Source organism: Colias eurytheme, chromosome 6, assembly GCF_061535395.1.
Source record: "Colias eurytheme isolate Ceu_HAF_F1 chromosome 6, ilColEury1 Martin Lab GWU primary, whole genome shotgun sequence".
In the NCBI taxonomy this organism is placed as follows: Eukaryota; Metazoa; Arthropoda; class Insecta; order Lepidoptera; family Pieridae; genus Colias; species Colias eurytheme.
Window position 1 is genome coordinate 4,179,011 of NC_142985.1, and position 26,801 is coordinate 4,205,811.

Genomic DNA, 26,801 nt, shown 5'->3' on the forward strand with positions numbered 1-26,801 from the left:
TTGAGATATAATTTAATTTATTTTATTAACATAATAATATATTAAACATCAAGTATCATCACAGTTAAATTAAACAATAAACAATCATTTTGCATATTACATACCTACACCATAATATTTAATACTTTACAGTTTACACACAAATTGTTAATACAGTTGAACCTCGATAACTTAAACCTCGGTAACATAAAAACCTCTGTAACTTCAAAAAATAATATGTTCCCTTCCCATCAGAGCCCAAAACCTCTTTAACTTAAAATACGCAACCTCTATAACTTAAATAAATAATCTCTGTATTGGCCCTCAGTAACTTAAAGAAATGTTTCCACAACCTCTATAACATAAAATTGTTTGTCAATGAGTCATTTTGAAAGAGTGTCAAAACGAAAGGTTTCGGTATTTATTGCTTGCACGTGTTTACTATGTATAATTGTTAACGTAAACAATACATTACCTATTGTTTGCTTTATCGAAATTTTTCAAAGCTTTGCGGCGGTTAGCTTTATGACAACAACTTACTTGCATCATAAGTTTTTGATTGTCCTGGAAACATCACTTTACTTACTGTGTGATAAAACTGGCTTAAAATGAGTCCAAAAAGATAAGTAACTAAATATAATTAATAAATTAAAAGCTATAGAAGCAGTGAAAAATGGATAGACCCTTGATAACTTAAAACTTAAAACCTTATTTAACCTATAACTTAAAATATTTTGTGTTTCCCTTGGACTTTAACTTATCGAGGTTCTACTGTATCATGATTTAATTTATATTTTACTTGGCAGTTCTAATTTTAAGAGAAGCTACGCTCGGTTTATTTATATTTACATATTTGAAGACCAAAACATAAAACACCTTTCTCTTATTTTTTTTCTGTCATGCTTTTTATGTCCGTTCTGTGTAACTGATTTAATTGGACAGAAGTTTCGTGACCACAAAATTTTATTTAGATAACTTAGAACATATTTTATCGCATATTGCGGAAAAAGTCGCCGTTTTAATCTAGTGTGCTATATCCAGAATACAGCTACAAAATTACAAATCGACGTCTTCATCAGAATATGAATCAGAAGCAATTTCAAAGTCGACGTGGCGGTAAATTTTATCAGCTATATATTTGTTGGAGTGGGGTTGGATTAAAATTTCAAATTCACTCATCCCCACCTCATCCCCTAGATATGGAATATAGCAGACTTTATGTGAGGGTTGTACTTTTCCTGGTATAAAATGGCCTTGGTGTTCCACCCGTCCGACGTAAAGGACTTCAGCGTTGGACCCTTCAGAGCGGCCAGCTTCTATCGCCTCCACTGGTATCCTGTCAAACTTTGTTTTAACCCACCTTAAGTCATATCCACAAAGAACCTGAAACCATAAGTCAACATGTCAGTTACTCATAAAAGTTAACTGTAAGAGGTTATTTAAAGTGATTTTCTCATCTTAAGTCGTAGTCGATTTTAATTAACGCTACTTAAATCATTTTATTTTTTTTACAAGTTGACCCATCAGATGTCGCCTGTGTTGATAATTAATTGGTCTCGTAATTTTATTAATTATTCTTATGTTAAATCCTTCTGCAGACAATAAAATGTATAACAAAAAAACTATATACAATCGAAATCGGTTCAAGTGTGAACCTTTATAGCAAGATATTTTAAAATTTCAGCAAATATTACTGTTGCCGCTATAACAACAAACACTTAAAAACTAAATACTTAAAATAAATTTAATGGTACTCCTATTTAACAAATGTGCTATTTTTGTTTGATTTTGATACAGACTTTACTTCTGTTACTGAACAACAAACTTGAAAATCAATATATTATGTAACTAAATAATCTTGATACTTACATCAAATTCAGTTTTCTCATGTGCCTGACCACCCCAAGATATGAAACCGAGGCCCATGGATGGTACAAATTTGCCGGGAGTCAGTGAGCCGCTATGTTTAGCCCTGATTATATAAAGGAATTCATTTTCATATCCGCCTATAAATGAGTCATCAGGCAATTGTACATCAGCTGCCACCCACTGAGCTTTCCCCGATTTCAATGGTACAGAAAGTGGCTTTTCAATTGCTGGTGGCACTGCAATAAAAGGACAGTTAAAATGTTGTGTATTACGACATTCCTATAAGTCCAATATTCCCAATTGAAAAGGTAATGTCAAAGGGACATTTAAGTATAAAATGTAGCCACATATACATTATTTATGAAAATATTTAGAAGTTGCACATAAGGGTACGCGCAGACAGAGAGCGTTCTGCGTTCCGCGTTCTGCGTTCTGCGTTCCGCGTTCTTTGTAATGTGAAGGATCTATAGCGCCGGCGCACACAGAACGCAGTTAGACCGCGGCGGTCATTTGTTTTTCTATTTCAGATTTTACATAGTCATGTAAGTCATTGAAGCTATTTATTGACATTCGAAAATAAATACAAAATCTCTCTTCATCTTGAAGCAGCTCAGGGATATGAATACTAAATTCTCCCATATCATCTTGTTTCGTGTTGATAGGGTGTACCCAACATTTTCTACTTTTTTTGACTCCTCTAGACTCCACAAAAAGCAAGGCTTCATCTTCGGAAGATGAACTTTCGAGAGGCATGTTTCACGTGCGGAGAGTCACGAAATAGAACGCAAATGTCTTGAACGGCTCCTGTGTGCGCTAGAACGCAGAACGCAGAACTGACGAACGCAGAACGCAGAACGCGGAACGCAGAACGCTGTATGTCTGCGCGTAGCCTTAATAAAACCATAAATATAAAAAAAGAAATTTAATAAAACAAAACTTATTTCAATGCAATATATGAGTACTCACACAACAATTTCCAATGTACTACATTCCCGAAGCCAGAACATGTGACATACTTTATATTATCCAAGTCAATTTCCATTTTAGTTGCAAGTGGTTTTGGATTATCAAATACACCCACTTTCAAAGTGTTATTAGACCATAATAACCAAAACTTCTTGTATTCATTTTGAGATAATATGTTTGGTGTATAGGCAATATTTGAGTTTTCTGCTTCATCATCATTATTAGTGCTTTTTATCCAAGTTCTACCTTCTCTTGCTATATAAACCTTATAAATTAAAAGAAATATGAATAAAACTAAAAACAGTTTAAAATTTAATCTTATGATACTCTAATAATAATTAAGAATTTTTAATCATATCCTAATAATTCCTATTCCTACTAATCCTAATACTATTATTAAGGCGAAAGTTTGTATGTATGGATGTTTGTTACTCTTTCACGCAAATACTACTGAACCGAATACAATGAAATTAAGCACACATATAGAGGGTAACTTGGATTAACACATAGGTAGGTTTTATCCCGGAAATCCCACGGGAACGGGTTTTTCTTTGAAAACGCGAATGAGAAAGCTAGTACTATAAATGTGAAAGTTTGTGAGGATGTGTATGTGTTTGTTACTCTTTCACGCAAATACTACTGAACCAATTACAATGAAATTTAGCACACATATAGAGTGCAACTTGGATTAACACATAGGATAGGTTTTATCCCACGGGAACAGGAACATGCGGGTTTTTCTTTGAAAACGTGGGCGAAGCCGCGGGCGGAAAGATAGTGGAATAATAAAGTATTTATTCTCTAACATATAACTGAACAGTCTTCTTCTGGTTGCAATAGACTCAAAAACTCAATTGGAGTTGTCCCTTATGGACATTTAAGTATACAATTTGATAAGTTTAAAATTTTCGGAATATATTAGAGAAATGCATTGAGATAATATTACTACGTATGGAGGAGACACCACAAACAAAATCTGTGCGCCATTTTTTTTCTCTAACTAAGTTTTAAAAATTATTATCTAGTTAGGTACACTCCGATAAAAGTTATTCCTTTGCACTTTTCCGTATTATTTGTGCAATATCGTAACACATACGAAGGCATATTTGATGCGTTTCACTTTAAAACAAATAAAAAATGAGCGTGCAGTTACGCCATATGGCGTATGTTGAGCGGAACATAAGTGATGTAGGCGGTGTCGTCTCCATATGTATATCTCAGTGGAGAAATGAGAAATAGTTTTCTTACCCAATAGTTGCAGAGCTCATTCATGTTCTTGGATATTCCAATAGCCGCACCTCCTCGAGACTTAACGTAGAATATTAAACCACTTCCACTTAATTTGTATGATAAGTTTTGGTGACATTGTAGAGTACTAAATTCTTGAAAAACATAAAATACCTTTATGCCTAAAACATTCCTCAAAAAATATGCAGAAAGCGAAATTATTTACATACCAATTACTTCACCCATAGTTTTGTTCTACAATCCAATAAACTTTAAATTATGTTCATTGATTTACACATTTATTTCTTTATCTCTATCTTTTTATTGTGTCTAAATATTGAAATCGCTGATCATTGATGACCAAAGAATACTTATACTCTAAAAAAGAGTTGATGACAGTATGAAATAATTATTGTTGTGAATTGTGATTCAACAACAACGATTTGACAATTGACATTATATGATTTGATGAGGATTTGATCAGAGTTGATTACTGTGTTCTTTGACATTGACATTTTATATGTACAGAGTACTAATGTTAAGTACAGAGTACACGTTAAAATTTTAAAACTAAAATATGAAAAAAATAAGAAATTTGAAATAATGCAAAAATTATGTTAGGCCGGGAGATAGTGATAAAAATTTCAGGATTTTCCGATAGCCCGTAAAACAGAAGTAGGCGGTACTGTCATGCCTGTGGTCATGCCATACTTCTCCGGTTTGACTTACAGCCCGGCATACCGACGCGAATGCCAAAGGCGAATGCGTTGATTATAATAAAACTAAGAGGCTATTTTTTGCATATAGACTACAGGCCCGTGTTGAAAAAATTATGGGTCATTTGACCCACCACCTGACCTATCTAGAATGATATAAGAGCATAAAATAATAAGATTCAGCACTATGACGTCACTTGTAAGCTGTCCACCGTGCAGATGAGAATTTGAAGGTTCAGGTAGAGATTTTCTCCCCTTGTCTCCATGATTTTTGTACGGCGTTGCGGAATAATTGATTAAAAGTAGTATAGAAATAGTATGACACAGATGCCGTACAAAATCAAATTACCAAATTTACCCCGGCTACTGTTGAAAAATAAAAATAAATTCCGACTTTGTGGACCACCATTTTTGTACGGCATCTGTGTCATACTATTTCTATACTGCTTTTAAGCCATTATTCCGCAACGCCGTACAAAAATCATGGAGACAAGGGGAGAAAATCTCTACCTGAACTTTCGAATTCTCACCTGCACTCAGGTGGACAGCTTACGAGTGACGTCATAGTGCTGAATCTTATTATTTTATGCTCTTATATCATTCTAGATAGGTCAGGTGGTGGGTCAAATGACCCATAATTTTTTCAACATGGGCCTGTAGTCTAATAGGTTAATCATAGTCGTTCAGCCATTTACGAAAATCGCCATGCCATACTTTCAGTGACAGTAGGTATTTATCAAATAATATTATTATGCTTTTATATAGTCACTCCATTAATCTAATTTCGTAAGAAAACTGTTGATAAAATAATAATCATGCCATTTAAGTGCATGTTGTGGTATCGTTATCAGAAGACGAAGATACTAGCTAAAATACGGAATTATTTTGGTATTATGCAGGCTGAATATAAATTATGAGAATTAATCAACAAATAACCGAGACAAATAACCATTTAACATTTTTTTTCTGGATATTATAGTGTGGATACACTGTGGATATTTACAGACTTATATTTTCTGGGCAAAAAATCCAACTTTGTCAATTATTTATTCATGAAAACATAACATATAGGTAATTAAAATGAAGAATGAGTAGCAATATAGCTAATATTAGGACTTATCCTTATGACTATTTAGTAAAAAATACAACTACTATATTTATAATATGAATATAATATTTTCCTATAAATAAACAACAAACAAAATCTAGTATATACAGGTTTGATTAGGATTCTTAAGATTAATTTGACATATTCTTTTACATAGTCGTCCCCTAGGCTTTATAGACAGGTCAACTAGAATCTCATATTCATGTTTTTCGACCTCTACACCATTGTAGGGCAAGTAGCAGGTTTTGTATAGCATATGAACTTTTCCAACTACCAAGTTTCCATCAATCATAGCTCTGCCAATGTAAAGAGGTTCCTCCCTCACTTCAGACATACCAGCTACAAAAACATTTTCTGGGACTCCATTATTTCGACATGCTACCCATTTTGCATTATAACCACAAAGTAGCTGAAAAGATAATAAAGTAAGTGTTAATGATATACATTTACAAATAATTAAAATGATTCATAATGATAACAATTTATTAAATACTAGCTTTCCGCCGGCGGCTCCGCCCGCAGTTTCAAAGAAAAACTCGCAAAGTTCCCGTTCCCGTGGAATTTCCGGGATAAAACCTATCCTATATTACTCGTGGATAATGTAGATTTCGAATGGTGAATGAATTTTTAAAATCGGTCCAGTAGTTTATGAGCCTATTCATTACAATCAAACAAACAAACAAAGTTTTCCTCTTTATAATATTAGTGTAGATCTAAATATTATCTTAGCTCACAGAATTTTTATGCTGATAATAGATAATATCTAATAATAGTCCATTTAGCACCCCAATCCATAGCCCAATTATTAAATTTCCATACCCTGCAATAGTCCTTCATCGGCCGCGGACTGCCTAGGGCTGTATCTCTATAGTGCAGTCATGGGCAGGCTGCGGCTGGTGTCCCACAACACATTAAAATTCTCGAAAGGGCCTCTGCGTGTTGGATCCGTGTCCCCACGTAAGCCTTCCAAAGATCCGGGTACCGTCCTTCTGGTGGTACCCGAGTTTTTAAATAATACCTGTAAAATTATTACCTGGAAGTTTCGTTTTTCGTATTCCTCTCCACCCCATGCAATAAAAGCTCTTCCAAGTGAAGGTATATACTTTCCAGGACATAATGAACCTGCAAACATAGCTCTTGCAACATATATGGGTCCGCCTTCAAAGCCTCCAATAAATGCGTCCTTCGGGAGATCATTGTTTACTACATTAACCCAACGTAAGTTGCCATCAGTTATTTCAACATCACTGTCGAGAAGTGGTTTGAACATCCGTGGAGATTCTAAAACGATTTTTTTTAAATCATATAATTGAATATTATTAAAATATTCTGTGGGAATTAAAAAAAATATTGATATGCAAAGCAGTTTAAAGTGGCTTGGATATATTTTTTAAAATATATCATAATTGTTTAATAGTTGTAAAGTTTGACTTCAAACATATTGGACCAGGCTTTTAATCTGCAATCAATTGATTAAATTATATTTATTCTTGAGTTCATGTAACTGGGAGATGCATAAGCCAACATAAACACAACACTTCTCATATAACTTAAAAATAAAAATCTAAAAAATTCAATACCTTCAACTATCCAATCAATTTTATAATTTCTCTTAAAATTAATGTATCCAATAAAACTGTCAGCAGCTTTTCCGCCAGTTATGTTGCGAGGATATACAAAAAAGGGTTTCTCGTTCATAACACCCATACTTATTTCTTTGTCATGCCAGGCCAGCCACAGATTCAACGGCTGACTAGCCTCAACCAAATGTCCTGGCAATGGTAGGCTTGTCCTTACATTTTCACATGTTTTTATATAAATTGTTCTATTTGCATAATTAAGAAGTATCTAAAATAATAAAAGAACAGTCACAAATTTAATGAAGTATACATGTAAATCAATCTTATGTTAAATGTATCTATGTAAACGAACAATGTAAATGACGTTGGTTTAAATATTTTACGCTGCATTGTTAAAGGACATATATAATTTGATTAACTTACTTCATATAGATCTTCATGTGGGCATTTTTTATTGATAAGATAAATAGCAGGGTTTTCCTCATGGTCTGTTAAATTAACATTTGGATGTAACTGAAATTTAATTCCACCGCTGTCGCATTTATATAGTTTATAAGGAATTTGCACTGAAAAACAAACTGACACAAAAAAAATTATGATTGAATTCATTTGTATGATAAGATAATATTCAATACATAATGAAATAAAAACTTACTGTCAGTTTTCATTTTTATAAGTTTTCAATCAGTACTAACACTATAATATCTGAACATTACTCATTCAGTTTCACAATATTTATGCAACTACACAATATGATAAAAATAAACAGGAAAATATAACAAAATTCTGGTAACTACAGTCAGCGGGAAATCCCCTGGAAATATGGTATTAGTAAATATTATATTTATTTGTTTTCAAACTTCATTCCCTAAGTGGTTAGTTAACTGAAACTTGTAGATATTTAATCAGTTGTAAGCAAAACTTTGGGATAGATTTAAAAATTCCAATCACCCACCGAATGTGTCTTTAATCAATAATATGAATGACAATAATTGACAATGAGTGACCTGAGGAGCTAAGCTGAGGAGTGACCTGTGACAACAGATTACAGAAAGACATTGATTTTTTAATAATGATGACATTTGATGTGTTGCAAGGTTTAAAGTTTTCCCTCTTATAGGCCAAATAAAGTACATCGATTAAAACGTCGTACAATAAAATATACGGAAATAATATTAATAATTATATCTCTTGTAATTTGCTAAGTAATCAAATTGAAAATTTTCAGTTTGGATACTCGTTGAAGAAATGGACCACGGAAAAATATTACAATTCTAAAATAACGTTTGTGAATTACAATCCATAATAATAGCCGTATTGTACTAACATCAATTCATGATAAATTTCCTTACATTAAAATTCCACTAGTGATTCAATTACACTTTGTAATTAAATAAGGTAATCAAGTTGATATTAAAACACATCGTAAGGGATTTAATCAGTACTAGTCTACAACACAGTCTACAATCTACAATAACATGAAAAGAACACAGCTCAATATTAAACATTTTATTATTTTCTTTCTATTGAGTTTTGAGTAAATTTAAAATTCGGATCGGGCAGGCCATACTCCATACTCCATAGACAAAAGAAAGAAGTAGTAGAGCTTTGACTTTTGAGTTTTGACACTAGAAGCTGTGAGCCACTGTGACAGATTTTTGCTAAGATTGTGTTGTTATCAAAATATTATCAACCTCGTTTGAATCTCGTACCTATCTGTGGTTTGAATCCAGTGTTCGTGTAGGTAGGCGTTTGATAAATAAATTTTGTGTCCTGGGCGTTTTGAATCTACATTTTTTTGTCATGGGAGATGTAATTGGTAAATTTTCTCGTGAAATTTTTTTTAATTATGCATATTTATTGGTTGCGCGACTAATATTGATATTTTTTCATTATAGATTTTACTTCCCAACCACACAATAAAATAATATTTTACAAGATTTCGGGCAATTCCTTATCATTTTCCATTAAATCATTCGGAAATGCTAACATTGGCCTGGCGGAGAAACCTGATATTCCATATTTAAACCACTGGGTAAGATATTTTCCTTGTTATGACGTGATGGGTATTTCCCAATATTTAAGCACTGAAGTTGAAAACATAAAAATTATGTAGATAACTATATTTTTCTTGTACATTATTATTCTTATACATTATTCCTTTACATTTATTTCTCTTATACAGTATTGCTTTGTTTGATTTATTTACAAGATACCTAATAGTATTAACGTCTCAAATAGATTTAAAATTTGCATTTCATTCCAATTGTTATTTCAGGTGTATATAGGAAGAAATGGAAAATCTAGTATCAAAGAAAATAATGAAATTGTAGCTGAAGCTGATACGCCTGATATAATAAATCGTAATGGATACAAAAAGTTTTGGCTAGCATGGTATGATAATAAAATACAATTAGGAAAGTATGGAGAATATGAACCAATAGTTTCAAAGAATGTCAAGAAAGCAAATTTTGGGTATATAACATTTACAGTGGTTGAACAACAGAATGCTGTAGATTGGAAATTTACATGTATGTATGTATGGAATAATCTTACATAATATTTCATATCAAATATATTCTCAGATTATTAACCCATTGAGCCCCAAGCGGCCCAATCGGTCCCAGAGACAATAGATTCCGGTTGTGGTTCCGGGGCCTGAGTTATTAAATCATTGACAGACTTTTTTTAGTTGTATATTGTTCACATTTGGTTTCCTTTTCACTCAAAAATATAGTAAAATTATAGAGGTTTTTGTCTTCCCAATATGAATGTTATGTTTTATTTTTTTGACTGACCGGTTGGCTTGGTTGGTAGTGGCTCTGCCTTCTATGCCAGGGGTCGTGGGTTAGATTCCCACCCGGGGCAAATATTTGTGTGATGAACATAGATGTTTGCTCTGTGTCTGGGTGTTAATTATCTATATAAGAATTTATTTAAAATTACATATACATGTATGTTTATCAGCCATCTGGTTTCTATAACACATCGGATCAGATTGTGCCGTGTGTGAAAATTGTCCTGAAATATTTATTTGTAATTACCTGTAAAATATTTTCTGTAGCTGATTAATAATATTAATATGTATTTTAGTACGACCAAGTATAGAAAGGCCTACTTTAAAACCCATTCAAGGGGGCAAACCCTATTGGGTGCCATATGATGGGCTGATACCATATGGAGCTATGATTGGAGGTTACGAAAATGAATTCTTATATATTATAAGAGCTGCCCATGAAGGATCACTAACACCTGGAAAGTTTGTACCATCTGCAAAGTGCGCTTTCATATCCTGGGGTGGAGAGATGCATTTGAAAACTAATTTTGAGGTAAACGTTTTATATTGATTGAATAGCTTCTTGAACAAAATTCCATGTATTATTATGATACAAAAACATTTCTAAAAGAACTTACTAAACTTGATTGAGTTTAAGTCATTTGGTTTTTCTGTGACTGATTTCATGTAACTTATGAATATATTATATAGACTACAAGCCCGCATAGGACAAAAATATGGGTCAAATGAACCACCAGGGGACATATCTAGAACGATAGCAGAACAAAAAATAATAAGATTCATCACTATGCCGTCACTTGTAAGCTGTCCAACTGAGTGCAGATGAGAATTGAAAAGTACAGGTAGACTCGGTAAATTTTGGTCATATATTTTTGTACGGCATTCTTAACCATCGATAGATCCATTAAAAATAATAAGAAACCGCTCAGTGCCGTACAAAAATGTGGGTCCACCAAGTCGGAATTTTTATTTAATTTCCGAGAGTTACCGGGGGTAAATTTGGTCATTTGACCATGTACGGCATCTGTGTCATACTATTGCTATACTGCTTTTAATCCATTATTCCGCAACGCCGTACAAAAATCATGGGGACAAGGGGAAAAAATCGAGAGATGCAATCCCCTCTCTTTCCCCACTCCAGGGGGTCATTTGACTAAGTACGGCTTCGGTTCCAAAACATTATCTAGCACTCAAAAGTACTATTAAAAGCAATGCCGTCAAAAAATAATTGTTCTTTTAAATGTATACCAATAATCATCTTAATTTCATCGAATTCTTGATATAAAGAGCTGTAAGGTCATTTGACCCTGTACGGGAACTTTTTTTTTAACATGATATTGTAAAATTCAATTGTTGTATAGTATTGCCGTTCAAAAGAAACCGTTCTAAAAAAAGTTATAGAGAAATGCAAAACCAGAAATTTTGTTAAAGTTTAAACATCGTAGATTAATGAAATATAATAGTTTTCTACACTTTATCCGTTGTTTTAAATAGTATTAACATAGATAAATTAGGAAAAAACGATGCCGTACATTTTTGTGCAGACCATATCTTTTAGGCTGATGAAAGCGACGAAAGCTACAATTTTAAGAGTGCTTTATGGCCATTTGATACAGTACGGCATTAACATATTTTTACCCAACTACGGCAAAGCAAAAGGAGGGTTATGGTTGTTTACAGGTCATGTATGTATGTTCATCTATTCCCTCGTAACTTCTAAACTACTTATCAGAATTCGACAAATGACATATCATTAGAGGCGTCTGAATTGTTCACTGGATAACCAACGACCAGCTAGCTAAAGGCTATATGGGGTTTCACAAAATCTAATGTGGCGCCCTCTAGCGGACAAAACATACAGAGTAAAAAAATAAAGTTAAGATAAATATGCAGTGTTTGGTATCATTTGAAAGCGCTTTACTTGTACATTTTGAATATGTATATATTACTAGCATTTGCTTGTGACTTTACCTGTATTCATGGACTGATTGCATATAATTCACATCTTTTCGTTCATAGCTTTTTTATTAGTTCATCAATTTAACGGAGTCCATTCCACCTGACTCCGACTTTCCAAGGTGATAATTAACCACCTCGAGCTTCTTAATATTAATGTATATTTATATTTTATTATAAAAATATAAAGCAAATATTTCGTTATATGGATTTTTTTCTTTTTCAGATTTTTCCCCTTTGAACCAACGAAAATGTACGGCACATGAAAAAATATTATCTATGCATAAAATACTTTAAAAATAAATTTATTTCGTGTTGTGTCAAATGACCCCCTGGAGTGGGGAAAGAGAGGGGATTACAACTCTCGATTTTTTCCCCTTGTCCCCATGATTTTTGTACGGCGTTGCGGAATAATGGATTAAAAGCAGTATAGCAATAGTATGACACAGATGCCGTACATGGTCAAATGACCAAATTTACCCCCGGTAACTCTCGGAAATTAAATAAAAATTCCGACTTGGTGGACCACCATTTTTGTACGGCACTGAGCGGTTTCTTATTATTTTTAATGGATCTATCGATGGTTAAGAATGCCGTACAAAAATATATGACCAAAATTTACCGAGTCTACCTGTACTTTTCAATTCTCATCTGCACTCAGTTGGACAGCTTACAAGTGACGGCATAGTGATGAATCTTATTATTTTTTGCTCTGCTATCGTTCTAGATATGTCCCATGGTGGTTCATTTGACCCATATTTTTGTCCTATGCGGGCTTGTAGTCTAATATTTATTGTTGTTACTTTTGGGTTTTTAAATTTTAATAGTCAAATTTACAAGTAATATGTATGTAAAATGTTATTGCATTTAATTAAATTTATCGAAACGATCGATCTTACGTAGTTTATATAATTTCTTATTCTAATAAAAAAAAAATAATAAAAAATATTTTTTCAGATGTTATGTGGATATGACTGTATTTGGATACCAACAAAAGAAGACATCATACCAGCGGGGGCTATCCAGGGGGGATATACAGAACACGATGGTACCGAAAAAATGTATGTAGGTAGAGCTGAATGTGCATGTGGCCATATAATACCAGGAAAGGTTCCTCCATCTTATAACACATGCTTCTTCCCATATAACGGTGCCGAGGTCGCAAAAGAGAATTTTGAAATACTTGTCGCTCCATTCGCTACCCGAAGATGCACTAATAGGATACCCCAAAATGCAGCATTTGGAATTTACCGCCAAAATATAGAATCTGGTACAGACAATGATGATGATGACGAGAATGATGACAATGAGGATGATGGTATTCATGTATGGGAATAATAATACATATATTTAAACATTTTGTTATTAGTTTATTGGAACTGGACTACAAGGGTGGAGTCGTTGGACGAGCCCCTTGAAACAATATCAATGTTCCCGGACGGAGTTCCAAACAATATAAAGGCCAATTGTTACCTAACAGATTGCCTGGTCGCAGTTATATCAAAAAAAAAAAAAATTAGTTTATTGGAAAATGAAGGTAACTTTGCAACATTGTTGTTGAAGTGTTATTTCACAATTTGTGAAAAGCGTGTGAGATATGATATATACTGTTAATATTTATATATAATTATGTAAGATAGAGAATATTATAAAACTATAAGATAACATTTTTTTTTCTTCCTTTCCTACTCAAAATCGGGATCATCTTCATTAATATGGCAACTCAAATATACAGACCTGCAACATGATTAAAAAAAACTCATGATTATTGAATTATATGGCTATAATTAATTAATGCAATATTGCATTCATTACATGGAGGATTTTACAAAACACCAGCACCAAGATCTATCTTTGTTTTGGCCAACGTGCCGCGCCGGTAAGAATCCCACACGCTCTGCTTTTCCCTCCAAAGAGATAAAATTACGAAAATGTAAATTGACTACCTATTGGTAGAGTATCCGAACATAAGTCGACCTTCACCGGCGTGATAATAGAATGAGACCAATTTTATAATAAATTTAGTCTATTAAAAAATGTATTAAAAATGGGTTGACTGGGAAAATCCTGGACAGGACATTTTTAATGAATTAAAAAAAAACATTTTTTTTAATAGACTTAAAGTATGAAACCTACAGAATGTGCAGTCATAGTCGTTTTCTAATATTTACCGGGACAAACGGCTAGGTTGGCAGGTATAAACAGGTATGTCGGTACCAGTTACTTTCACTTTATAGGATGATGAAAAAAAAATTATGTCAGCGCTGTTTTATTACAAAATTGTTTTATTATCTCGAAACTGCAATTAATAAAAAATGAAAATAAAAGATTTTATAATAATTAATTAAAAAATATCCTGTCCAGGATTTTCCCAGTAAACCCATTTTTAATACATTTTTTAATACACTAAATCTTATATATAAAAATGAATCGCAAAATGTGTTGGTAAGCGCATAACTCGAGAACGGCTGAACCGATTTCGATAATTCTTTTTTTATTATATTCCTTGAAGTACGAGGATGGTTTTTATGTAGAGAAAACGTAAATATGTACCACGGGCGAAGCCGGGGCGGACCGCTAGTTTATTATAAAATTGGTCTCATTCTATTATCACGCCGGTGAAGGTCGACCTATATTTGGATCTTAGACCATATTACTTAGAGCATTAAATGCTCTAAGACCTATTAAGACCTTTATATTTATTTACCCTAAGCCACGTAAAATAATTGATAAGGATATCAAAAAAGAGTTTTAATATCTATGCTGGATTTTCAAAGTAGGTACTGGCCACATAGAATTCTTTATGAAAAATGAAGTTAATTCTGTTTATCATTCTTTAAAATGCAATCGCGTCAACAGGACAAGCAAAAGTTGTGCCCAATCATAATTAAATATTTATAAACAATACAATATTAACTGTTTCTGAGCTTTTATTTAAATTCCCAAAATGGCTAATAGTGCACCATCTACAGATTATGCTCCAAGCGAAATGGGGCCATCTGAAGCAGGCGAAGGTAATTATTGATTTATTGCTTATATTATATTCTTTGTCAATAAATTACCTGTAGAGCAACAAAGCAGGAATAACTTAGCTAAGATAAATTAGTTTACGTTTAGAACAGAACCATCCATTGCGTTGTGACTAACTTGAGGCCACCTTAAGGCAGTTGCCGTTTCATATCCGAAATTTATACCAATCAATTACGAAGCATACTAATATTTATTCATGTATAGCTACGCCCGCAGCGACTGGTGCTGGTTTCCCACCGTATCCTCCCTACGCCACGGAAACAGTGCCACCCTCAGTTGCGGACACAATCATGGCCGGTCGAGATCTAAGAGTTCAGCACAAGTCGACTCCGAAACAAACAGTTCGACCGCCCCCGAAGCCGGCAAGGCCTAAGTAAAACGATTATACAATAATAATTGTTGCTTAATATTTTTTCGTCACAGTATACAATATACATTGAACTGGTTAACGTTAAAAGATTAGACTATTAGATTATGACTATAATCGTCATGATCGATTAAATTATGTATTTTTATGATGTTTACGATGAATATACAGAATATATAGTTAATAACGAGTAAACTATGTAATGATGAATTTGAAGTGAAACTTCTTTAGACGCGTTGAGAATAAAATTTCAAGGTCGCGTCATGGCAATACCGTCACGTCATGGAGTAAGGCGACGGTTTTGGTATGTCTTGTCAAAGAAGTTTCACTTCTGACACGTGGGCTCAGCACACACGCTCTCTTTTATTGAATAATTTGAACTTTCAAAGGGGACCAAAAGCAACCGACGTTAAACTATCAAGACGCGCAGCGCGAGCGCATGCCCGCTGTCTGCGCCGGCATGGCGCGGTGTTGACGGACAGGCTTGAGCGAATGGCGAAACCGCCTATACGCAGCATTATTTATTTATGGCGGCAATACGCTAATACACTTCCGGCTGATACGGTTAGAATACTTTTTGAATTTTGTATGAAGTTTTATTATCGTCGTTTTCATTGCAAATGCAAATTTAGTAATTGAAATAAGTACCTACGTTTAATTAAATTATTTTTTTAAAGATTAATTGAGAATAGTAATTGTATCATATTATTATGGCTATTGTAGATTGCCCGACTGCGAGCAATGCTAGATGCGGATCAGCCGTTCAAGCCAGAACAAGCTTACGAATACTTTATTAATCTCAGAAAAAGCAAGAAGAAAGTGACGAAGTACGTAGACGTTGTGGTTATAATTTTATTTAAAAATTGTACGCGAGCATGATACCAAATGGCTAATAGGCTATACCCATACCTATTACCTAGATACCATACAGGTAATATTAGGCACTAAAACATCATCGGCATTGAATGAATATTATGTACCTAGTAGATAAGTATATCTCATATATATAGAAATTGGAACCTTCTTATTGCTGTAAGCGATTTCTTAATCATTTTGTGGGCGTCGATCAAAGTGGCCATAAAGAAAAGTAGAGTTATAATAATATTTTTTCGGCTAGGATGAAAGTAAACGACATAAAGAAGGACATATTAGCAATGTGCGGTGACAAGAGATTCGTTTGGGCGCGAAACGCGACGGTCGCGTTTGCGCGCGGCATCCAGCAGCGACTGTCCAAACCGGGCTCTTACGCTTTGGCTGATGGGTGAGATTACTATGGACATGATTCTGATACAGTCATACTAATATTATAAAGCGGAAGAGTTTGGTTGTTGTTTGATAGGCCAATTACCGAGGAAGGCACGCGATAACACCAATAGGGGCGCAGCAATGCGGGTAAAACCGCGGGGCACAACTAGTTTCCCATACTGTCTTTTGACTTCTGTTTTATTGGGATTTAATTTAACGCGGTTAAAATCTTGGTTAAAATTTAAAATAACTTTTTTCAGTCAAGAACGGGTATCAAAAGGGTAACTTACCTGAAAGTAAATAAAATGTTAACATTTCATACTTGAAATCTTTCAGATAACTTAAGTAGCATCTTTTAAATTTAATTGTCATGAAATATCACTTTCATGCAATATCAAATAATCGTTTTAGCATGTTGCGACTGTCGAACATAATTCTAGAAGACATCTGCTCCTATATGCACACGAAGCCACCTTCGCGACGTTGCACTCACCCTAAAGCAAAATTCATGATGGAAATGGCTGATAAGGTACAGTAAAATATATGGGATAAAATGTTTAATTGGTACTTAGAAATTGATGTGTTATTCAAAATTGATATTCTTGTCATCAATCCTTTATTTATACCTTAATTTCTTTAAAAAGACAAATGTGCAGAAGTATATAGTATGGGTGGTGATGATCCTTTGCCATCAGGCAAGCTACGGGCCACATGCAAAAAATCTAATTATACTATCTATGAAAAAGGAACTTTCCTATGTAATTATTACTGTTTAATGCCCAGATTGCCGTTTGGATCGATGAAATCCTCTGCGAGTCAGATGATAGGATGCTGATGATGGACTTCGACGAAGACGAAGGTATTTAAAACAGATTATCTGTACAAATTAGTATCTATAGCAATTGGCAGCAATTTCAACGAAATGGATCTTTACTGCATACCTTTAAGGTAAGTCCATGCGTTTGAAATTGTGTCAATTGTTTTTAAAAAGTTATTTCCAAAATCTGCCTAGAAAGCTAACGATTTTAACAATTGTTACAAATTCAAACTTCCCCTATTAATTAGTAATTACTCCTGTATCCTGGGAAATATTACTGAAAGGTATGTTTCTAATTGTCATAAAGAAGTCGAAAAGACTGACGCTGAGGGGCCAATGGAAGGAGGTTCGGATTTAACAGGATCTAGCAGCAAGACGAGTACTGCGGGAAATTCTACCACAGCGACGCCAAAGACTTCAAGATCTAGTGTCCAGAAAGAATAAGGTAACTTCTGAAGATCTTTGGAGTACTTGGTATAATAGACCGGGAGATATTGACACAAAATTTCGAGTCATTTATCGCGTGGGCGCGGGCGTTAGTCGAAGTCGTCGGAAAAATAGCAACTAAGCCGCTGGTACCAGCGTTCACACCATCATTTTTCTTTCTTTCATTGCGTACTAAGACCCCTGTAGAACCGCCATCCTGTTACAAATGACTCGAAATTTTGTATCAATATCTCCCGGTCTATAAGCTTTACGTACATGTGTAACAAAGTTATGGAAGCAATAAATCTAATAGGGCCTCTTGACAATGGATGCAGCGTTGGACGAGTAGTGACTAGTGAGTAATCACGATAGTGTACTAAGTATCTATGATGGGCTGTCATTGTAGATTCATAATCGCCAAGCGGCATTATCGACCATCATTAGTTGGGCCAACGCTGCCCATTGTGAAAAGGGCCCATAAATCTAATATACTATATTCCTATAAAGGCGAAAGTTTGTAAGGATGTATGGATGTATGGATGTTTGTTACTCTTTCACGTAAAAACTACTGAACCGATTACAATGAAATTTAGCACACATATAGAGGGTAACTTGGATTAACAAATAGGATAGTTTTTATCCCGGAAATCCCACGGGAACGGGAACTATGCGGGTTTTCCTTTGCAAACGCGGGCGAAGCCGCGGGCGGAAATCTAGTATGGACATAAAAAGAAGGTGACTCAGTTATAATTAGAGCAAATGTTTTTTTTATTACATACTATATTGTTTTTCTTGCAGATGTTTTAGGAGCCGACGAGGCAGGTGATGCGGGCTTTGCAGATAATTTCCTTAATATGATGGGAGAGGTAAGCATAAAATAAATGAAAGTTTATTCAATACATACACTAAATGCCGTAAAATAAATATGTAATCCATTGTAACTACAGGAACATGCACCGATTGGGATTAAAACTTATAATTCTGGAAAACGTTTTCTTAACTGCTCTGAAACTGTCTTCAATGAAGTTGTTAATGACAAACCTTCGCCAACAGCACCTACTTGAAATATTTCTGCAGAATTTAGTGACATTACAAAATTATAAAACGCGAAGCATTTTAAAGCCAAATTAACTACTATGTAAAGAATGATAAAGCAAATAAAAATAGCAAAATTTTTACTACGTGTCTATTTTTGTTTTTTATCCAATTGTGTTATTACCATGGGTTAATACAAATGAACACTTAAGGTAATTACTTTCAGTATAATTTTTTGGAATAATTTTTACGAAACATCTTTCATTTTTAAAATGAATTTAAATTTTTTATCATTTAAGTGTTCATTTGTTGTTATGCCGCAAAATGAAAGATGTTTCCTGAATATTTTGAATAATAATATTGTTATATTCTTTAATTCAATGATTTTATGTTTTATTCAGGGTGGAGTCGGTGAAGGTGGTGGTGGTCTCCTGCAAGGACGTGCGTACCATTTAACTTCGTAATTTGATTTCTGATTTTAAATTGATATATAATTAAATATACAAATTTCTTTTAATTTCAGCATTTCCCGCGTATCTAAAATTTACAGGTAGGTATGTGTAAAAAATTGGTTGTCTGTAAAGTCGGTTTACTGATGATAGTTGAACGTGACAACGTCCGATTGTGCTTCTTTGTCGCTCGTTCCGCGCTCTCGCTTGCACCTCAAGCCTTACATGAAACGCCTCAGAGCGAGGTAACGCCGCATGAGTCATGTTTTTTCGTGCGTGCAGCCGGCCCCATCGAATTATAAGACGTTGTCACGTCAAAAACCTTGTTACTGGCAAGTTGTATAATGTTTTTAAAATGTTTACAGGAGAAATGCTCGAAGCGTTCAATATTTTAACTGAGTCTATGTACTCAAAAGGGGATGTTAATTTATTAAAACACGGAAAGTTTAGTTTAACATATTCGGAAGGAGCAGATGAGTAAGTTTTACAACACACAATAAAATATAAACTCATTTGTTCATTTTTTTGTGTTGCCTGGTAGAGATCGCTGCTAGCGATAAGGCCGCTTCTGTACACGTTTTTAAATCGTTTTCTATGCGGTGCACAATAAATAATTATTCATTCATTCATTAAAAACCTACCAAGCTCTGTATTTATGGTAAACATTTGTTTAGCAACAAAGTTGAATGAAAGAGCGGAGTGGCTATCAACATGAATGAAATTTCTACCGAATAGCGACCACATTGAAAGTTTCCAGCAACTTTGTTGATCACTTGTTGCTAAATAATATTTACCGAGAATATGAGCTAAGTTATGTTAATTGTGTTTTCAGGCTAAAACAAGCAACGGATTTTAATGCAACTGAATTTAACACGACTCTGGCCAATAAAGTCAAACAAGATCTAACTGAAACGGTTACACCTAGCACACCTAACAATATTAAACCATTTATGAAAGGTAAATTTACGCTAGTGTGATAGAATAGTAATTAAAAATATTTGAGGTAAATCACGTAAAATAATTGCAATAACTTTATTCATTTAATTTTAGATATGGTTGAAATTTGCTCAAACTATTTGTCTCAACATGCTGAATACAACAGTAAGTTATTTTCGTGTTGGAAACTATAAAAAAAACTTACGTTAAAATATTTCTGATATCCAACATACCATTAATTTGCTTTTAGAGGATAAAGGTCCGGCTTTTAGACTCCTAGTAAAGGCAATGAAATCCAAATCTAGCCAACAACTGTACGTTAAGGGAAAAGCTAAAAGAACCTACGGAAAAGCAGCTACAGAGTATGTGACAAGTTTAACTTTATTTTCCAGTCATTGAAAAAATAATTATTTAAAACGTTATATTTTTTTCCGGATTAACGATTTTAGATTGGAAAATGCGAAAGGCTTAGAAAGCGATCACGATGATCCTAATTTATCACAAGAAATACATTCTGCCCTTGCGAAATTAGTCGAGGGACAAACACCAGCAGACTTAAGAGATGATATGAAAGGTATGAACAGAAATAAAGATGTTGATGTCTCTTTTGTCAATATGAATGGTAATAGTATACTAATTAACGAAATTGTTATTTTTCAGAAACATTGGACATTTGTTCAAAGTATCTGTCCCAATGTGCTATCGATGAAAGTAAGTAATATTTTGAACACTTTTCTTTATAATCCAATTTTCGTTATAAATTATTAACTAAGAATATGTAAATTGCAAATCATTATGTATTGACTATAAATGTTTATCTTTAGTTGAACGTGGTCCAGCCTTTGATCTACTTATAAAAGAATTGGAAAGAAATGGCGCTGAACCGTTTACTCCGGAATTTCCTCCTCTACCTACACGATTTGCTGCAGCTTATACGTTAGTACTTAGTACAATATATTATACAAAAAAAAACGAATAGTTTTCATATACATTTTTAATCCAGAAATATTTTTATGTCAAAGCAATTTTCATGAAAATCATTCAGTTCATTATCGTCTCTCTAATGTACCTTAAAATGAGTTTCTGTGGCGTTAGCTTTATTCATCACTTATTCTTTCAGATTAAAATCTGCTCCTGGATTAACTAGCGTAACTCCTGATCCTGAAACTGCACCAACATTCATACCAGTTTTACATAAAGCAGTCGACACTGCGACACCTAAAGCCTTAAAAAGAGACATGGAAGGTTATAGATATTTTTACAAAACGATAAATGTTCATTTTTGAAATAAAAATAGAATATAAAATTGTTCAAAATTATTTTTTCCAGAGGTGATTGGTCGCTGTGCAAATTATTTATCTGCATTTATCAGAGATAGAGGTTTGTTAAAATTTTGCATGACATTTTAAATGGTTTCTGAATATTAAGTTGACTGGAATTTTCTAATTATTCTCCCTTTCTTTATGAAGAAAAGGCCATGAAAGCTCTACTAGAAATGATGAAAAGTCATCCCAAGAACGAAGTAGCCAAAAGAGAGAATTATACCATGACGTACGACGTAGGAGCAAAAGAGTAAGGAAATTTAAATCAATTTTTAGCTATTGTTATAACAAATATCTGTGTTTTGCTGGCGTCAATAATTATAATCCACCAAATAGAAGATTACCGCCAGAAAAAAATTATCTAAGATAAAATAACACGGACAAAATAAACGCAAGAAATGGTAAATTAAATAGAACAAATGAATTCGTATTAGTTACATTTGGTAATAATTTATTCCCAGAATTGAAACGGCACCCATAGTTGTACCTTTCATGCCAGTAAAAGATATCGCAGACGAAGCTAAAGACCATTTGAACAAAGATATGGAAAAGTCCACACCACCGAATTTAAAACTTGCTATGAAAGGTTACCTTTTTGTATTAATAATAACTAATTATACAAGGTACCTATAAACTCGCAAATTATTAAATAAAATGTAAATTTTATATAAATTTCAGCAATGGTACAAGATGCAGCAAGATTTTTATCCCAAGGAATCGCTTTACGCAGTAAGTGAAACATTTAATCATTGATTTGAATTTTAAATTGAAATAAACAGCGTCAGAGTTCATATTGATGAATCTCTATATTTAGGTGGAGTTGCTGGCGAACGATATCCTCTTAACTTCTTGGCAGCCGTAAAGAAATCGCTCGGAACAAGGCTTTTGTTTAAATACAAAGCTTTCGGTCAAACTTATTCAGATGGAGCTGACGTGTAAGAGACACATAAATATCAATAAGAATAAAAAATCGTGTAATATGAGAGAAAATTTATAATAATATAGGTTGCTTTAAAATTTTTGAAGTGAAAACTTCTTTAGCGGCGTTGGGTATAAAATCTTAAACTCGCGTCAGGACACGTGGCCTGATCGAAAAAGCGTAAGACAGATGTTTTTTTTTAGCCCTTATATTCCATGCGTAAGACGGATACCATTCCAAAATATCAAACATGCTGAACGTTAATAATAAAGTTTTCACTTCTGTCGGCACTCCCGGGGTGCAACCAATCTTTGTTTTTAGATTAAGACATGCTGGTCCATTGGAAGAGGATCCAAAATGTGAAAATCTCCAGCAAGAAATCGCAGCAGAGATGCGAAGAGGAGTTCCCACTAGACTTCCTCCGACTTTAACCGGCGAAATACATGGTTTTCATTCCTTTAATAAATGAATTTAATTTATTTAAACAATTGATAGGGGAAAGAATATGGGTTTTTTATATATGGGATAGATATTTTATTGTATTAATGTATTTTAGGTACAATGGAAGATGCTTCCAAACATTTAGCCAAAGTTGGCACGGAAAGAGGTAAGGATTATTTTGAGACTGTCGTTTAAACTTAACAGATGAATTACTGATTTTTTTTTTATTATTAAAAGGTGACGCTCTGCAATATTTGGTTGATTTAATGAAGGGACAAGGCGATGCACCTCTTGGGGTCATGCAAGGTTATGAACAAACTTATAATGATGGAGCTAGAAGGTTAGTTTGCCATTGCCACAAGGAATCTATTTTATGAACCGATTTTGATGCGGTTTTCATACGTTTTAATGACATTGTAGGATAGAGTTGAGCAAAAGCTTAACTGCAGAGAAGGTTGATAAGGGAATCTATGAAATGCTTAAGGAAAAGTTAACTACATTAGTATCGTCCAAACCTAAACCGGAACATTCCAAAGTGATGCCAGGTATCTCGTTCGATGTAATTTAAATGTCGAAAAACATTGCTTGCTTTAGTATATCAATTTTATAAAAATTACAATATTTTGCTAAGGTATCATTGATGATGTGTCGAAGTTTCTGGCATCTCCTCTACCCGAAAGTAAGTGATTCAATCATTTTTAATATTTATATGGTTATTTTCCATGAAGACACTTAACCAGTTATAACTTTTAGCTGATTTTGAAAAACGCCGTGTACTCGCGGATCTTATGGCAAGGAAAGGTGATGAAATATTGGGCCAGTCGGGAATTTATAAAATAACATATACCGAAGCGGGTGAAGAGTAAGTTAAATAACTGAAACCTTCTAAAGCATTGCGAAGAACTGTCTGTTAGGTTTTCTTTCTCAGGAACATTTCGTATACCTATATGGAATTTTGTAATGCCATCTGGAGGGAAAGTACTCTTACTACTAGATAGAAAATTTACTCCAACAAAACATCCCTTAAAATTAGACCCTGTAGTTTTATTGCTTCGAACATTAGAGTCAATAGTATAAGGCTGAAATGTAGATATTTTGCCTAGAATAATGGACGCTCCGGTTGGTGTGACCACAGCTAAAGATGAAAAGTTCAAGGGTGAACTTTTGGAGAAAGTGAAAAATGTAATACCCGAGAAGAAATTGCAAGATCTCTTAAAAGGTTAATTTAACGCAAATATATTTGTACATGTAATCCATTTATAAATCTATAATATAGTTAGGTTAGTAATATAAACAGAAAATATAGTTCTTCATGCCGCGATAGCCTTTCAGTTACTGTATGGTATAAAAATGATTGAAAAACCACTCATAAATCATGTTCATGTTGATAAATTACATGTTCATGAATCTAATTGATAGTACAGCTATAATATAAGTTATAACATATGAATGCAATTTATAAATTTTCACATGTGTGTTTCATTTTCAATTTCACATCAAATACGATGTTTATTTTAGATCCAACTAAAGAAGGTGCGGCATATTTATCTGATACAATTAAAGGACGAGGTTTGTAGTTTTATATTTATTTTCTTGTATTTTTATCCTTAGAAACTTTTAAATTTTAAAACACTATACAAATTAAAGGCGAGGCTATGCAAGCTATACACGATGGATTAAAGAAAGGAAATGGCAAGGATTTCTTAACAATTGGAAATTTTGCAAAGAATCACGATCAGACTGCCGATCTGTTAGTACGAATTGTATTAATTATTTTATAATATAATATTATGTACAATATTCATATAGGACTGAATATGGGTAATACTTTTCTAGGCTTTCCAATGCAAATCATTTCGGCGGTCAGCATCCTTCGCCTATTCTCGTGGACAAGGTTTCTTCTAAAATGAAGGAGGTACCTATAGTATACCCTGATTCTGCTAAAAAATTTGCTTCAGGTAATATTTTTTTTAATCTTTCTGATTTATTTTTTAAAAAAGTGAGATGAAGAGGTTGTTTGAATGACAGTTATAGATCTAATTTTAGGAAAATTAAATTGTTAAGGCATTTTATAAGCGTTATGTTACAAATTCATGTTTCTTTTATAAGAATTTATTACTAAGCATACGAATAATCAGACCAGCTCCTCCCTAGCTTTTCAATGTTCAATTTACAGAAACATCGGATATAGCTACACAATATATTTCTGGAGTTGCTACAAATGAATGTGAGTCCTTTTTTTCGTAATACATAGTACCTATCTAAAAAAATCATAACGCAAATATAATACCTACGTTGATGCTACTGAAATAAATTATATAAGTAATGTTTAAGTAAATCTGATTCTACTATAAAATTCATATTTATATAGGTGGTCTGGATGCTAAAGCTCTTGCGGCAATGGATGCGACAATGGGGTAAGAAAATTTTTTTTGCTGGATTATTATGATTTTAATTTTTTGAGCACGATTTCTATTTCTGAAGATTGATACTTAATTATAAAGCTATGTATAGTAAATCTAAAATAACTTTCAGTTTATTTTGCATCGGCCTTTGTTTTGAAATGTATAAAATTTCAATTTTCAATAATGCATAGTATGTATTTATGAATATCTTAACAGTACCTTTTAATATGTAAAATTCTTGTGGTATAATATTAATTTATTATATCCCCACAATTTGACCATTACATAGTTCAACAATATGTACGTACCTAAGTAGGTACATATTTATATACCTTAAGTCAGTACTCAAATCAAATTCCAAACTTATTTATTTTTCGCAATTTTTTATAATTTTATAATACACATAAATTGTAAATCCCTGGGTAACCCACTAGGAAAACCTTGGCGGGGTCAACCAATGAAAAATCTTTGCCCACAAGCACGAGTGACAAGCAAGGGCAAGAACCGCAGGATGCACAAGCTACGGGTACTACGGGTTCAGAACAGACTTCTGAACAGAGTAAAAGAGAAACCGCAATAGAAGCGACTAGACGACAGTCTGATGATGAAGAGAAACGCAAGGCTGAAGCTGCGAGGCTCAGGCGTTTAGAAGCTGCTAAGAGGAGGCAAAAGGGTGATTATTAGGACAAATGTTTTTCTAAGGGTTTATTGTGTATCTGGGTATGGTTTTACGTGAATGTTATCGGATTCTTTAAACCTAAAAAAGTTTAGGTTAGTTACGTCACTTATAACTCGAGTACGGCTACATGATGTTAATGGCCTTTCGTTGGATTTGTCTCCGCTTTAATTAGGATACTGGATAAGTTTAAAAAAATCTGAAGAGCGGGACCAGGGCGAGCATCTAGTTTGCAAACGTTTTGATTTCTAATCATTGTTTTTGTTTCAGGTCTCGAAGCCGGAGGTTTGTAACTTTAACACGTTTTACTGATGATTTGTAACATTAAGGTTATTATTATATTGTGTAAGGTGCTTATTATATACATTGTTTTGTTATAATAAAATATCAGAGGACCCGGAACGGGATCAAGCGCTGCAGATTTTGCACAATCAATTGAAAGCAAAGGGTGGCGAAGTACTCTACAAACAACCGCACACTGAACTTTCACATTCACAGGCTTCTGAATGGTATTTGTTATTTTTATCTTTTTTAC

General features: G+C 33.6%; 4 protein-coding genes across 4 annotated transcripts in view; 2 read left to right on the top strand and 2 right to left on the bottom strand.

Moving 5' to 3' along the window:
• On the bottom strand, positions 1-14,330 carry LOC149907576 (uncharacterized). The gene is made up of 6 exons (XM_090102604.1): positions 14,314-14,330; positions 4,272-4,399; positions 4,063-4,196; positions 2,815-3,079; positions 1,849-2,084; positions 1-1,362 (listed from the first exon to the last, which is right to left on the bottom strand). The coding sequence occupies exons 2-6, from the start codon at positions 4,285-4,287 to the stop codon at positions 1,036-1,038; spliced, it is 978 nt and encodes a 325-aa protein (XP_089958730.1). The 5' UTR covers positions 4,288-4,399; positions 14,314-14,330; the 3' UTR covers positions 1-1,035.
• LOC149907577 (uncharacterized) lies at positions 5,912-8,069 on the bottom strand. Its single transcript, XM_090102603.1, has 4 exons — positions 7,869-8,069; positions 7,446-7,713; positions 6,899-7,146; positions 5,912-6,274 (listed from the first exon to the last, which is right to left on the bottom strand). The coding sequence occupies exons 1-4, from the start codon at positions 8,052-8,054 to the stop codon at positions 5,963-5,965; spliced, it is 1,014 nt and encodes a 337-aa protein (XP_089958729.1). The 5' UTR covers positions 8,055-8,069; the 3' UTR covers positions 5,912-5,962.
• LOC149907578 (uncharacterized) lies at positions 9,082-13,571 on the top strand. The gene is made up of 5 exons (XM_090102601.1): positions 9,082-9,264; positions 9,344-9,480; positions 9,724-9,976; positions 10,539-10,774; positions 13,156-13,571. Exons 1-5 carry the CDS (start codon positions 9,249-9,251, stop codon positions 13,534-13,536), a joined length of 1,023 nt encoding a protein of 340 aa, XP_089958727.1. The 5' UTR covers positions 9,082-9,248; the 3' UTR covers positions 13,537-13,571.
• LOC149907579 (uncharacterized) overlaps positions 14,331-26,801 on the top strand; it is a 21,362-nt gene continuing 8,891 nt past the window's right edge. The window contains exons 1-38 of the mRNA XM_090102605.1: positions 14,331-15,212; positions 15,445-15,601; positions 15,985-16,159; positions 16,319-16,422; positions 16,713-16,856; positions 17,252-17,369; positions 17,624-17,699; positions 18,882-18,949; positions 19,520-19,559; positions 19,642-19,668; positions 19,933-20,044; positions 20,400-20,524; positions 20,618-20,668; positions 20,754-20,865; positions 20,953-21,077; positions 21,164-21,214; positions 21,328-21,439; positions 21,624-21,748; positions 21,833-21,883; positions 21,973-22,075; positions 22,287-22,411; positions 22,504-22,554; positions 22,640-22,760; positions 23,066-23,190; positions 23,301-23,351; positions 23,423-23,525; positions 23,606-23,730; positions 23,817-23,864; positions 23,939-24,047; positions 24,289-24,404; positions 24,704-24,754; positions 24,833-24,935; positions 25,022-25,143; positions 25,362-25,412; positions 25,557-25,602; positions 26,025-26,263; positions 26,537-26,551; positions 26,658-26,775. Of these exons, the coding sequence (XP_089958731.1) occupies positions 15,146-15,212; positions 15,445-15,601; positions 15,985-16,159; positions 16,319-16,422; positions 16,713-16,856; positions 17,252-17,369; positions 17,624-17,699; positions 18,882-18,949; positions 19,520-19,559; positions 19,642-19,668; positions 19,933-20,044; positions 20,400-20,524; positions 20,618-20,668; positions 20,754-20,865; positions 20,953-21,077; positions 21,164-21,214; positions 21,328-21,439; positions 21,624-21,748; positions 21,833-21,883; positions 21,973-22,075; positions 22,287-22,411; positions 22,504-22,554; positions 22,640-22,760; positions 23,066-23,190; positions 23,301-23,351; positions 23,423-23,525; positions 23,606-23,730; positions 23,817-23,864; positions 23,939-24,047; positions 24,289-24,404; positions 24,704-24,754; positions 24,833-24,935; positions 25,022-25,143; positions 25,362-25,412; positions 25,557-25,602; positions 26,025-26,263; positions 26,537-26,551; positions 26,658-26,775 (3,662 nt within the window). The 5' untranslated portion in view covers positions 14,331-15,145. The remainder of the gene's footprint in view (positions 15,213-15,444; positions 15,602-15,984; positions 16,160-16,318; positions 16,423-16,712; positions 16,857-17,251; positions 17,370-17,623; positions 17,700-18,881; positions 18,950-19,519; positions 19,560-19,641; positions 19,669-19,932; positions 20,045-20,399; positions 20,525-20,617; positions 20,669-20,753; positions 20,866-20,952; positions 21,078-21,163; positions 21,215-21,327; positions 21,440-21,623; positions 21,749-21,832; positions 21,884-21,972; positions 22,076-22,286; positions 22,412-22,503; positions 22,555-22,639; positions 22,761-23,065; positions 23,191-23,300; positions 23,352-23,422; positions 23,526-23,605; positions 23,731-23,816; positions 23,865-23,938; positions 24,048-24,288; positions 24,405-24,703; positions 24,755-24,832; positions 24,936-25,021; positions 25,144-25,361; positions 25,413-25,556; positions 25,603-26,024; positions 26,264-26,536; positions 26,552-26,657; positions 26,776-26,801) is intronic.

What these genes read in the sequence shown, in the direction of transcription:
- LOC149907578 (XM_090102601.1), top strand. An exon ending in TTCCATATTTAAACCACTGG is followed by an intron (nt 9,481 to 9,723) that starts GTAAGATATTTT and finishes TTGTTATTTCAG; the next exon opens with GTGTATATAGGAAGAAATGG. An exon ending in TGTAGATTGGAAATTTACAT is followed by an intron (nt 9,977 to 10,538) that starts GTATGTATGTAT and finishes TATGTATTTTAG; the next exon opens with TACGACCAAGTATAGAAAGG.
- LOC149907576 (XM_090102604.1), bottom strand. An exon ending in ATGAGCTCTGCAACTATTGG is followed by an intron (nt 3,080 to 4,062) that starts GTAAGAAAACTA and finishes TTAATTTATAAG; the next exon opens with GTTTATATAGCAAGAGAAGG. An exon ending in AGTACATTGGAAATTGTTGT is followed by an intron (nt 2,085 to 2,814) that starts GTGAGTACTCAT and finishes CTTTTATTGCAG; the next exon opens with TGCCACCAGCAATTGAAAAG.
- LOC149907577 (XM_090102603.1), bottom strand. Translation starts at nt 8,054, where the DNA reads ATGAATTCAATCATAATTTTTTTTGTGTCAGTTTGTTTTTCAGTGCAA. An exon ending in CACATGAAGATCTATATGAA is followed by an intron (nt 7,714 to 7,868) that starts GTAAGTTAATCA and finishes TTATTATTTTAG; the next exon opens with ATACTTCTTAATTATGCAAA. An exon ending in AATTGATTGGATAGTTGAAG is followed by an intron (nt 7,147 to 7,445) that starts GTATTGAATTTT and finishes AAATCGTTTTAG; the next exon opens with AATCTCCACGGATGTTCAAA.